The sequence below is a fragment of the Aedes albopictus genome, chromosome 2 (genome assembly GCF_035046485.1).
Source record: "Aedes albopictus strain Foshan chromosome 2, AalbF5, whole genome shotgun sequence".
Taxonomy (NCBI): Eukaryota; Metazoa; Arthropoda; class Insecta; order Diptera; family Culicidae; genus Aedes; species Aedes albopictus.
In genome coordinates, this window is record NC_085137.1 from 22947960 (window position 1) to 22961983 (window position 14024).

General features: G+C 41.0%; 2 protein-coding genes across 3 annotated transcripts in view; one reads left to right on the plus strand and one right to left on the minus strand.

Annotated features, from left to right (window-relative positions):
* Positions 1–1326: 1326 nt before the first annotated feature.
* On the plus strand, positions 1327–11324 carry LOC109429621 (protein obstructor-E). The gene is made up of 3 exons (XM_019705618.4): positions 1327–1503; positions 10553–10629; positions 10693–11324. The coding sequence occupies exons 1-3, from the start codon at positions 1440–1442 to the stop codon at positions 11206–11208; spliced, it is 657 nt and encodes a 218-aa protein (XP_019561163.3). The 5' UTR covers positions 1327–1439; the 3' UTR covers positions 11209–11324.
* Positions 11316–14024, minus strand: part of LOC109623402 (beta-1,4-glucuronyltransferase 1-like) — a 31815-nt gene continuing 29106 nt past the window's right edge. For both annotated transcript variants that reach the window (XM_062849299.1, XM_062849298.1), the window contains exons 4-5: positions 11593–12162; positions 11316–11539 (exon numbers count right to left, since the gene is read on the minus strand). In XM_062849299.1, coding sequence (XP_062705283.1) covers positions 11345–11539; positions 11593–12162 — 765 coding nt within the window. In that variant the 3' untranslated portion in view covers positions 11316–11344. The remainder of the gene's footprint in view (positions 11540–11592; positions 12163–14024) is intronic.

Here is a 14024-nt window from a genome sequence, read left to right on the forward strand (position 1 = left end):
ACTTGCTCATCTTGCCAGATCAGACTCTTTCCGCAACACGATTGGATTCTTGTGAAGTTGCGCGCCTGTGTTGTTGAGGATGGTTCGGTTAGCTCAGCACCGCATGGTATTGATGACGTCTACGACCGGGGTGCATCTTCCATGTGAAGAAAGATCAACGCTGACGGGGTTGGAGTAAAAAAACGTGTGTTCTAACGTGATGCACATATTGCTTCTAAAACAAGCTTATTTTTAAAAGAGCATCGACGTAAAACCGGGCTGGACACTGTCTGTTCTGTTAGTCTCGCCATACATCACGCGCAAAAAAATGGTCTGACTATCGTGAGATTTATCGTGGGGTGTTTCATTGTTTTGGATAGAACACCGGTTGACGATGGCGTTATTGATACATATGTAGAATATTCTCGTTTTTCACGTGCATAATTTGATTTATGGGAAACCTTTCGTCCCGTAGGATGACCTTTGCGTACTTCGTTATTCTTGCGTTTGCGTGACTTGCGTTATTCTCAAGGCATGAAGATGATCCTAAAGAGCATTGCCAACACCTCCATAAAACCGCTGGTAGCGCATCTGAAAGTTTTGTTTTAAACATCTATTCAGAAGTCAGTTCACGTAGTCTTTCGTTCTGAGTCGTTAAACTTGTTAGAGTTATATGTCGACTACAAGAAAGCGATATATGCTTAAAAACATAAAAAAATACATGATATAGTTCGGCTATTAAATTTGAAGGATATGATCATATGGCTTCGATCATGAATCATGAAACCAAAACATATAGGAAACTGTGAGATGAATAATTGAAGCTGTGTTCTGTGAAGTTTCTCAAATTCTTGCAGATGTATGATTCTACAGTCACCCTCAGCATGATCGTGCTGAATATCAGCACGTCACACGCTTCGGATATATGGACCATCTCAAACCCACAAGAAATTTCAAGGCAATAAGTATCAAATTTAGCACATTATGAGATGAGAATTTCGACCTTAATGGTTATCGCGATTTTGCTCTTCAAGGTCTCTCTCCACACATGTCCTCTAATACCTGTCTTCACAGGTTCGTTCGTGAACTTGATTTGCGTACCATCTATAATTCCTCACCATAGAGAACACCGAAGTCACATTGCTTCGCCACCCCATCCTACTGCTATTCTGCTATTCTCCCGGCGATGCTATCAAGTGGCGGTGAACTTTTTGTCGCGCCAGTCAGCGCCTGCAACAAGATTCACCCCCAAAAGCCCACCTCAGCAGAGATGCTGTCGCCAAGTCACCCTTCCCCTGCGCGCGATATCCGATTGAATTGCGCGCAGAACAGCGGCAGCAGCAGCGCAGATATTCAGACACCTTCCGTTCAGTTTGAATTTGGATTGCAGTGAGAACGGTTTGAGTTGAAATTTGGCGCGCTAAAATCTTGTAATCGTCGAGGATCAACCCCCATTGAAGATGGCCCTGTCCAGAGTGCTCCCGGCGGTGACGATCGTCACCGTAGCCCTGTTCTGCATTCACGGTATTACACCTATAGGCTTAGCGGGATTTCGTGAGGAAAGCGAAAGGTCGATTCGGAAACGGAGCTGTTCTAGAACAGTTAGACGCGATAATTGAAACCTGTGATCGTGATCGCGAGAAGCTTATTGCGCAATGAGGGATTAGCAAGATGAGTGGGAGTGATCATCGTAGTGCAAGTGGGTTTGATGGATGGGATCGTCGTTGGCGGCAGCCGCCAATATTGAGTGATGCATTCTGGGCCGGGTTCCGATATGCGGGATGTTCCGATGCGGTTGAGCGTAGTGAGAAGGTCATTTCACGCTGGCTGCGTGATCGTGCGCAGTGATGAATTTATAATTGAGAAAAAGATGAGTCTCCCAGGGGCGGTTCACCTTGAATGTGGAGTTTAGCATATTGCTCGTTGTCGTTCCGAAAGGAAGACCTGTTTTTATTGATGTTGGCTGCTTAAGTCTGAACCGTTATTGAATAACCTTTTGTTACATAAAAGATTGACTAATTGTTTTGTAGTTGGCTGCTGATAGTTTATCTTTCAAAAAATTGCGATTAGAATCAAAAGCTTTCAAATAATTACCACATAATTGTAACTTTATTTGAGAATATAGGCAGTAATTTCTATATTATAATTTAGCAGGATTTTGTTCCGCAGCTGTTATAGTGCTACTCAGGAAATTGAATCTCTTCACTAACCGGCCATCACGTCAGAAATAACAAACTTGAAACAGATTCTTGAGCTTGGAAAATATTTGTATTGTGGATCGGCCTCTCACAATTTTTTTTTTTTTGGTAATTCTTACCATTATTTATGATTCTGTGTTAATTAGCGACCGAGTGATGTTGAAGAGTAGGGGTAGGCGGGGTATAATGAGCAGCTTAAGCATTTTGCCACTAAATCCAGTAAATTAAGTGCAACCAAAGTGTAATTTCAACGTTAAATCCTCATTTGAACCTTAACTGACAAAAGCTAATCGTTGAAATTCAGAATAAAGTGATAAATGTTGTAAAATTTTATGTTTTTGAAAACGTATAAAATCGCGAGTTGCGTTTTGAGGGTTGGGCATAATGAGCACCCTAGGTGGGGCAGGATGATCAATACCAGTTTTGCACACAATCAAATGCTAATTGACTATTCTTGCTAATGATAAAGCAAACCATCAACAATCAATGAGAATTTGAAGGGATTACGAGGTTTAATTTGTAGGGAACTGTGGGGTTTCAAGGAGTCTTCTATTGAGGAATTTTTGAACGGTGATAATATACAGATACTGAAATTTTCAAGCTAATAAATTGAAAGTTACAGACAAAACCTTACTATATGCATCAAAACAGAGAAAACCATAATTACAATTCATTTGTTGAAGATGTTTACCATTTTCATTATTTTTTCACCAGTTGCTCATTTTGCCCCACCCTACTACCAACTCTTTGAAGCATATTTTTTCAACAAAATAATTATACAAATAGTTGAAAAGTGATACAAATACATTTCATTGGCGTATGGAATATCAAGAAAATCGATAGATGCCCAGTAAGTTGTGATTTCGATTTCCAAAACCTTATTTTAGGTCACCTGATTTTTATAATATTTTCCCACCAGGACACCAAGGAAATCGATAGATGCCCAGTAAGTTGTGATTTCAATTTCCAAAACCTTATTTTAGGTCACCTGATTCTTATAATATTTTCCCACCAGGAAACTAGGAACCGGTTCCGGGATGTTACCAGTTCATCATATCTGAGACTATTTTCCTGCTTACCGTTCCTCAGGTTATAGAAAAAGCGGCGATTTGATGTATCGCATGCATGGGTTTGGTTCACTTTTATATTTGGCCACTTCCGGCGGGATACCCGGAACCAGTTCCGGAACTCTACCGGATCAGATATGGTCTGCAACTATTTTCCTGTTTACCATTCCTCAGGTTACAGAAAAAGTGGTGAGTTGATGTGTCGCATGCATGGGTTTGTTTCACTTTTACATTTGGCCACTTCCGGCGGGATAAGCGGTGATTTGATGTGTCGTATGCATGGGTTTGTTTCACTTTTACATTTGGCCACTTACAGTGGGACACCCGGAACCGGTTCCGGTATGCTACCAGTTAAGATATAGTCCGAGACTATTTTCCTGCCTACCGTTCATCATGTAATACAAAAAGCTGCAATTTGATGTGTCGCATGCATGGGTTTGGTTCACTTTTATATTTGGCCACTTCCGGCGGGACATCCAGAACCGGTTCCGGAACACTACCGGTTCAGATATAATCTGCGACTATTTTCCTGCTTACCGTTCGTCAGATAATCGAAAATGCCGTGGTTAGATGGGTCGCATGCATAGGTTTGTTGCAATTTCATATCTGGCCCCTTCCTGGGGTACCGGTCCGGAACACCTAAATGGCCATAACTCTGGAACGGCTGGACCGATTCAAACCATTTTCAATAGGAAACAATGGGACAATATTCCGCGTCGATTGAAAACAAAAGCGTTGAAATCGGATGATATTTACTATCAAAAAGTGAGGTGACATTTTTGTACACATACACACATACACACGCACACACATACATACACACACACATACATACACACAGACATCATCTCAACTCGTCGAGCTGAGTCGATTGGTATATGAGACTTGGCCCTCCGGGGGTTCTATCAAAATTTCATTTTTGGAGTGAACATATAGCCTTTCGGTACACCTTGGTGTACGAGAAAGGCAAAAAAAACTTTTGCAGATAACAAAAGAATTTCTGCAAAGCCAGTACCTGGTGGATTTTGATGAAACTACAGAATTTTTTTCAACAAATTTAAACTCAAAGTTAAATAACTTAAAAAATAAAAAAATATCAAATGTCACTTTGGGGCGAATTTGATCAGTATATAACTGTACATCGGTGAGAATAGAAAATTTTCCTAAACATTGATCTTCTGAACACGAATAACGCGTCAAAACTCTTACAACTAATGAATTCGGCTGATAAATTGCATAATTTAAATTTAAAAATTCGGCGTTGGTTTCAAGATTCTAATCGTAAGACGTTATGTTTATTTATGAGTTCATCGATCTGATTTGTCTAGATATCATATGATTTCAAGGACATCTAAGTTGCCTGCCATATGAAATTTATTCTAACCGGTTGTGAAGGGAAGCAACTCATACAGATGTATGCTTAAACCCAACCAACGGTGCAAATTAAAATAGAATGTGCAAAACTAAGAAATGATAGGTTAAACATAAGCCCATGTTTATTAAATTGTTGTTCCATTTTGTACAAGGAGATTCCTTGCTGTGAATGTATCGCTAGTATGGTGCACGAATATTTTGAATTAATCAATTTTCCGCCAATAAAAATATGTATTTTCTTCCAGGGTTTGCTGAAAGAGGGGAATTCATATCACGATAGATATGAAACTACAACATTTGTGATTAAGAACAGCACTTTTGTGAAGCAAAAAATAATGAAGCAAAAAAAACATAAAATAAATTTATTTAAACAAATAAAACATCATTTGATTAAAAAACCGGAATGTGTTATTTTAAATCAAAGGGAATTGATATTTTAAAAAATAAACAGTGTCATTTCAATACATTAAAATTGTTGTTTTAAAAAAATGTCTTGTAGAGTTGCGAATAACCCAGCCGTCAAATTAAAAAAAATATTTTTTGTTGATTTAAATTCATAATGCATAGAATCTATAAGGCTGACACAAATTTCGATTTTCTCTTATGTCACCACCCCCTCGGGAAATTTTGGTTGAAATTCAACATTTCGAGGGGGGGCACAAATAAATTTCACAAGAAATTTAAAAATTTTAAGGTGAAATTAGAGCCGCTCAGAAAATTCCTTAACAAATCCGATGAGTTTAATGATTTTACCTAATTGTTTGGGTATTTTTTCATCAAAAGCATTTATTATTTATCATCCACCCCCTTGACGAGTGAACGAGCACTGTGACAAAAGAAGAAAATGATATTTGTTCCGGCCTAAAAGCCTATTATAGGCCGGCAAATAATGCAGAGTTTTGGTTGCAACAATACATAGTTCATTTAAGTTTAAAATTCTTTTCTCTGTGTGTTGAACGAAAACGGTTATGTTTCGTACATACGTTTCGGTAACGTTTGTTACCATCTTCAGGGGAACTAAGTGGAGTAGAGGGATGTTTATTTGTATCGTTCTAGAGAATCATGAACTGATAAGACGAAATCCCTAACCTAGAATTGCATAATTGTTACAGAGAGGTTTCCGAGGCTTGATGAGGCTAAGGGGGCTTTCAAGGCAGTTGTGCAGCTGTTTCAGAGGAGTTTCAGTGCATTTGAGGGGTTTTCAGTTGGTTTCAGGGGGCTTTCAATTGGTTTTTCGGCATGCTTCACAGAGTTTTCAAGAGACAGCAATGCGATTCAGAGGGTTTTGCACGGGTTTGTGGTGGGACTTCATGTTTCTTTTTTTTTTAAGAATGTTTGCTGGAGGTCTTAGCGACAAATGGGAGCTAGAGAGACCACTCAGGCTTTCAGGACGCAGGCGTTTCAAAGTGTATTAGGAGGTTTTAAAAGAGTTCCAGGGAGGTTTGGAAGTGGTCTTCGGGGATTTCAGAAGGTTTAGAAGAGGGTTCAGGGATGTTTCATATGGAATTTAAGGCATTTCAGAGAGTTTTCGGAAAGATTTAGGGGTCTCCAGGGGGCTGCCAGGTAACTTCCAGGCAATTGTATGAGTTTTAGGAGAGTTTCGCATGATTTTCGTTGATTTCAAGAGGTTTCGGGGAGATTTCTATGAAGATTTTAAATGGGGATCATGTCATGCTGTTACCCGTTGAAGAAACGAATTCAGAAATTTTTTAGAGGAGAAACAGGGTATTTCAAATGGATTTCATTTTCATTTTGCAGCATTTGGTGGGGCAATAAGAGCGCAAGTCAATCCAAAGCCGAATATCAAGGAGGGGTAATGGCCGTAAGAGTCCGTGCGGACCACATGAATACCATCGGAAGGGTAATGTATAGGTTGGGGAGAGGAATTGGACTAGACTTGAGACATAATAATGCAAATAATGCCGCGAAATTTAATGAAACATAGGTTTAACAATCTAGTTCATTATCATTGAATTCAAACATGAAATACTTGAATAAACAATAAAGTATGCAACATTAATTTTGACGGGAAAAGTAATTAGGCCTCAAAATAATGAAATATAAACAACTATTCTGAATTATAAAATTTGGAGAAAAAAATATGTATTTGAAATTAATCGAAAACAAAAGTTTGTGTTAAAGACCCATGAAAAAAATAAGATTTCCTAACACAATTTAATTGTAATCCTGACCATGTCGTTATGAAAAAGATGTCTTTTTGCCTTTCTCGTACACTAAGTGTACTGGAAAGGCTATATGTTCACTCCAAAAACGACTTTTTGATAGAAGGCCCGGAGGGTCAAGTCGCATATACCAATCAACTCAGCTCGACGAATTGAGGTGATGTCTCTGTGTGTGTATGTGTGTGTGTGTATGTGTGTATGTGTGTATGTGTACAAAAAACTCACATCACTTTTTGGCAGTAAACCTCAACCGATTTTAATGACCGACGGTTCATTCGACGCGGAATCTGGTCCCATTGTTTCCTATTGAAAATGGTTCGGATCGGTCCAGCCGTTCCGGAGTTATGGCCATTTACGTGTTCCGGACCAGTACCCTTGGAAGGGGCCATACATAAAAATGTAACAAACACATACATGCGACACATCAAATTGCGGCAATTTCGATAACCTGATGGACACTTAGCATGAAAACAGTCTCAGACCATATCTGAACCGGTTGTGTTCCAGAACCGGTTCCGGATGTCCCGCCGGAAGTGGCCAAATATAAAAATGAACCAAATCCATGCATACGACACATCAAATTGCGGCAATTTCAATAACCTGATGGACAGTTAGCAAGAAAACTGTCTCAGACCATATCTGAATCGGTTGTGTTCCAGAACCGGTTCCGGGTGTCCCGCCGGAAGTGGCCAAATATAAAAGTGAACCAAATCCATGCATGCGACACATCAAATTGCGGAAATTTCGATAACCTGATGGACAGTTAGCAAGAAAACAGTCTCAGACCATATCTGAACCGGTTGTGTTCCAGAACCGGTTCCGGATGTCCCGCTGGAAGTGGCCAAATATATAAATGAACCAAATCCATGCATGCGATCTATCAAAGCGCGACTTTTTTGATAACCCAATGAAAAGTTGGAATAAAAAAAGACTCAGACCATATCTGAACCGGTAGTGTATCGGAACCGGTTCCAGATGTCCCGCTGGAAGTGGTCAAATATAAAAGTGATCCAAACTCATGCATGCGACACATCAAACTGCGGCATTATCGATAACCTGATGATCAGTTAGCAAGAAAACAGTCTCAGACCATATCTGAACCGGTAGTGTTTCAGAACCGGTTCCGGATGTTCCGCCGGAAGTGGCCGTATATAAAAGTTGACAAAACTTGCATGCGGCACATCAAATCAAGGCTTTTTCGACAACTTGATGACCGGTCATTGAGGAAGTAGGCTAAGACCACATTATGGACTTCAGTTGTGCCGAAAGTAGTTCCGGGTTTCCCTCCGATAGCGGCTAAATATTAAATTGAACCAAACCCATGGCTTTTTTTATAACCTAATAAACTTTAGCAAGCAAATAAGCTCAGACTATTTAACGACTATCGGTAGTGTTCCGCAACCGCATGCGATACCTTTTTAGGCAACATGATGAACAGTTGCAAGAAAATAGACGCAAGCCATATCAGTGTGTTACGGAACTGATTACGGGTGTCCCGCCAGAAATGGTCAAATGTAGAAGAGAACCAATACATGCGACATATCAATGACTTATTCAGTAACAAGATAAACGGTGACCCACAAATAATCTCAGACCATATTTGGAAGAACCGGTAGTGTTCCAGAACTGGTGACAAGACGAGTAACGCGTCGGAAGTGGTAAAATATAGAAGGGAACTAAGCCATAGCGGCGTTTTTGATAATCTGATGAACGGTCAACAAGAAATTAGCCTCAGGCCACATCTAGAATTAGTAATAGTATTTCGGAATCGGTTGAGGGTGTTCCTTTGGAAGTGATTTAATAGAAGTGAACCAAAATCATGCATGCGATACATAAATCGCGGCTTTTTCAAAAAAATGCCGAACGGTTAGCAAGAAAATAGCCTCAGATCACAATTATTTTCGGCTTTTCAGGTAACCCGATGAACAGTTGACAAAAACATAGTCTAAGACCATATTTGAGACAACCGGAATCGGTTCCAGGTGTCCCGCCGGAAGTGGTCAAACGTAAAATTTAACAAAACCCATGCAAGCTGCACATCAAATAGCGGAATTATAAAAGTGAACAAAATAAAAGTCAAAGTGATAAATCAAATTGTGGCTTTCTTGATAGCATGTACACGTTGGATAAGATTATAAGTGAAGAAATGATCAAAGTCTTCATATATGCAAGAGAACAAAATCGTGACCAAAGCCATATCTTCAAATCACACCATTTCAGATTCCTGCGGTGTAAATGTATAGTAGGATGGATCAACGTTTTATGGAAATTATATAATTTAATCGCATCAACACCTTATACAGTTTTTCAATCTTCAATCTCCTTATGCTTCTTAAATTATTGCTCACAGTTTGGTCGCGGCTGGTTGAGCCCTCACTCTTCTCATTGCGATTGAAATTTGAATGGAAAATTTACATTTTCTACATTTTTCTCGTAAATTTTACATGAATCGTGTTACCAATGATAATAAAATATAGCCTAAAGGGTGCTGAAATGAACATTGGTGAAGATCACAAAGTGCTCTGTGATTGTGAATAAAGTTAACCTTCTTCATGCATTAGCTGACGCTCACCCGCTGCCGTAGTGGATGGAATGGGGTCATAATGACCCAAATACACGACTAGGATTAAGGTGGTCAAGCAGTCAACTGAGGGGTCACAAATCTTATAATACTTTTATTAGGATTTGTAACGATCATCAGAATCTTCTCAAATCCAACCGACATGGAACTATTGCTTGGGAATAGACTCTAGTGAGCCCCGGCGGTTCCTCCGTGTTTATTGAGCATGTCTGATGCATATAATCAGCCATACTCCATCTGCAGCAGCCGGTTCGTGATGAACCGTTGGAGGCGCATTAAAGTGTTAAAAAGGTGATATGTTTCACTAAAGAACACTACATTACAATAATCAAAATGAAACTCCTTCACTTTAATACCGTCAACCCCTGCAAAACTTGGCCAGGGATACAGGGTATTTCAAATGGATTAAGGGAATATTTGGGGTTTCAGGAAGTCTCCAAAGGGGTTTCAGAGATGTTTCAGAACAGTTTCAAGAGGTTTTAGAGGGATTTAAATGCGGCTAAATGTGTTTCATATAGTTTCACGTGAATTCAGGGGTTTTCTGGTGAGCCTCACTCACGGGAGTCCTTGGATATCATTAGACAGTTTCATGAGATCCCTACGCTCCCCCAACCCAAAATGAAATAAAATTAATACGAGAACGGTCACTTCGGGAACTGACGCACACGCACCATGAAAAAAGTACATTTGTGGTACACAGCGCCAGCGTGGACGTGGTGTCATTGAGAGTGGTCGCAGACGCCACTGCTTGAGTGTTAACTCGCCTTAACCATGTTTTAACCCCCCGTTTTTTGGAGTACAATCAATATACGTATCTCAGAACAAACGATATATTACGAGAAATTTAGTGAAAGTTTCATAAAAATCGAAAGATGACAAGAAAGAAGATCAATTATCGTAATATAGTAGAGAAGTCGTTTAGAATTGCTGAGTGAAAAATTATAAGAAAATTTGTTTATGGAGCGATAAATTGTGATCTGGCTATATTCCAAAATTGCCAAGAAGATCTACTGGAACAATATACCACGTTGTGACAACCATGTCGAATCAATTTTTGAATCTTACAAATTTTCACACATCATCCAAGGTCAAAGCACATTGTTACCTTGATTGCCATTTCCCAATGCCATACTAATCATCAAATATTTTCCTGCTTATTACACCTAACAGCAAACAGCCAGTCATGTCCGGATAAGAATGGCCGATTTCCGGTTTCGGGCGAGTGCGATGCCTACCTCGAATGTATTGTAAATAATTCGACATGAATATGTCACTGGAAGTTAGCCTAATTTTGTCTCGCATTCTTCTAGGAGGGTGTCCCGAACCGTAAGCTCTGTCCGGATGGACTTCTATTCAACGACAAAGCCAATCTGTTCGCCTACCCGTGTCAATACCCGATCGACGTAGATTGCGGCAGCCGCACACGAACCCAACCCGCTATTCCGACCGAGGATTGCCCGCACCAGTTTGGATACTACAAACTGGGAGATCGTGCCGATTGCGCTCGTTTCATGAACTGCGACAACGGTCGGGGTCACGTACTGGAATGTCCGTACGGACTTGCTTTCAACAGTGCCACTTACCAGTGCGATTGGCCAGATCTGGTGGAGGATTGTGACGCTGCGGCTTATCTTGGATTCAGTTGCCCACCTCAGGGCGAGCTGGTTGCACCGATACGGTTCTTCCGGGCCCAGGACAACTGTCAAAAGTACTTCATCTGCGTTGGCGATAGCCCAAGGGTCAACCTATGCGGACCGGACAAGGCGTTCAATGAACTCATCAACGCCTGCGACGGTTTTGAAAATGTTACTGGGTGTGCTTTTTAAAGTTGAGCAAGATCTGGTAGGACTGTAAATAACGCACCTTGCAAAATACTCAATCACCTAGCACTTAGGACTTAGTTCGGTATTTCAGAAATAAAAATGAACTATAGTAATTGTAAGACTTGAGTTTTATTTCACTTCACAGACGGCAATGTTTGTTCTTACCGTACAAAACCTTCAGTTCTTCGAAAATCACCTCCTCCACGAACTTTCGCTGCACTTTCTCCTGGTCCGGGCGAGCTGCTTCCGTTACATTCTTGAAACCGGGCTTGTGCACCAGGAATCCATTGTCCAGAACGTGGAAATTGTAGCCGAGTACGCACATGATGTAACCCTGAGGAAACAAAGTTCTATTGAAAGATTTCAACGACGTCAAAAACAACGAACCTGTGTCATTTTGTCGAATTTTCCCTCCCAGTTCAGCCGTTCCTGGTACTGCGGCTCCCGCTTGGTTCCCACGTAAATGGGTTCCCACAGGTCGAACCGGCCCTCCCGTTTGGCCGTCACCAGAATGTCCATCGTTTTATCGGCCTTGACGATCGCCAGCCACTCGTCGTAGTTTGGCACCGTGTGGCACAGGGCGCAAATCTTCTCGTGGAACATGATGGCGTCGCCGGTTTTAAGCATACGTAGGAGCTCAATTTTGTCTTCTGGTACGGGCGATGAGTCGGCAACCTCGAAGACAGGCAGGACATAGACACTGGGCGTGTTTAGGGTGTACCGATAGACTGGTTGGGCTATCATTTTCAGGAACATTTCGATGAATCCCGGGTTGGGGTAGAGTTCGATGTCACTCGCAAGGACAAAATGTGTTTGCGCGGCATCTCGAGCAATGTTGCGTCCGACGTTCACTGGGTAGGTATGGTTGGAGGGGTTCTCGAGCGATGGAAGATAGGTGGATGCGTTTTCAGAGGGACAGTCCAGCGGTGTTCGGAGCAAGTCCTTGTAGAAGTCGATCTGGAATTGAGACAATGTGTTTACATGTTGTGTTTAGTCAGATCTTTGAAAGCTCCTCCAAACCAGCGGGATTGCCACCGGCGATAGGGAAATTTTGAAATTCAAAATAATATAATAATAATTGTAATATAAATATAACAACAATAATAATAACAATGCTAAGTGTGCCGTGACAACGACGTAACAATTATTAATTTTTTTTTCGGCTAGAATAGTCAGTGGCTAGTTTGCCTCAATTCTGTTCACTAGCGGACGAAAAACTGTTCTAACTGACGAGCGACTATCAATGGTGCAATAAAGGTATGCATGTATGAATTGACGAGTTCGTTTCTTGCTACATACTATTATACACTGAAATCTATGTTATTGTCATAGGATAAGGGTGCATAAATTAAAAATTGCATGTTCAGGACATAAAAAAGAGAGTTTTGTGCATAAAAAGGCGTCACTTTAAATTAACGAACTTAATTCTAGACAATAGTTTTACCTCCTGTTTGTTGGAGATGAGTCTCACGATGATTGCTGGGGCTTCATGGAAGCCTAAAAAGTGAAGGTTCCATGGGAATTCAGAGGTGTTTTGAGGGGCTCCAGGGGAATTCAGGAGAGCTTAAGATGGATCCAAGGAGTTTGAGGTGCGCTTCAGAGGAGGTTTAGTGGGGTTTGAGATTTGTTTTTGAGAGATTAAAACCCTTCCAAAGGTGTCTTAGGAGGTTTAAGGTTCTGAAAGTCTTTGAAACCTCATGAGATTGAAGCGCGCCTGAGGCCTCCTAAAACAATCATGAGACCCCCTTAAGCGCCCCAGAGACCCTCTGGAAAACCCCTGAGACTCCCTAAAACGCGTCTGTGAGCTTCTGGTACTGCCTGAGACCCACTGATACGCCCCTGAGAACCCAACAAATTTCCTGAAACACTTGGAACGCACCTCAGACCCCCAGAACTCCCCTGAAAACCCTGGAACCCATCTGAAACACCCCTGGGACCCCTTGAAATGCCCTTCAAACCCTCTGAAACACCCCTGAGACTACCTAAAATGCCCTTGAGGCCCCCTGAAATGCCCCTGAGATCCCTGGATCCACTTTGAAACGCACTTAAGACCCTCTTAAACGTCTCAGAGTCCCCCCGTTTAAACCCCTTTGACATTTTCTGATATCTCCTGAAGCTTTCTGAAATGCCCCTGAAACCCCTTGGAATACCCCTGAGATCACCAATTTTTAATGATTTTTCTGAAGAATTCCTGCACTGTGTCAACTATCTGGAAATCCAATACACCCCAAAGAATGTTATAAAAGGTTCCAATGTCGCAGCCAATGTCACAGCAAAGAGTTTTTGCTATTATATGTGAAAGTCTTCATTAGTAGTTTGGAACTAGTTTAAAAATTGGCAAAATTCTTCTGAAGTTCCGATAGCACACATCTGTAGAACCAAAAGATCAAAACGGAATTTATACAGTAGACGTTCGATAAGTGCAACATGTTTACGTTTCAGTTATCGAATGTAATTCGCTAACTGCAACGACTGACAGCCGTCAAACAGTTGTCAATAGCTGTTGGACGGACCTAGAATGCTCTCAAAACATCGCAATGCAGCTGAAGTGCAAACGAAAAAACATCGCAACTCTGTTGACGTTTTGTTTTTGACAGATAGCGGTGCGATAATTGCTAAATTGTTGTACTTAGCGGACTTGCAGTTAAACCGTTTGCACCGAGCGAACGTCTACTGTAGTCGGTGTCTGGCCATTTGGCCGAATTAAAATCCAAGGAATTTTGAAGCTATGCTTTATAGTTTTACACATTCAGAGATATAAGTTGACGCTGAAACCGTTATTATTTTATCGAAGATTTATCCTTCTTTGAAACATTGGC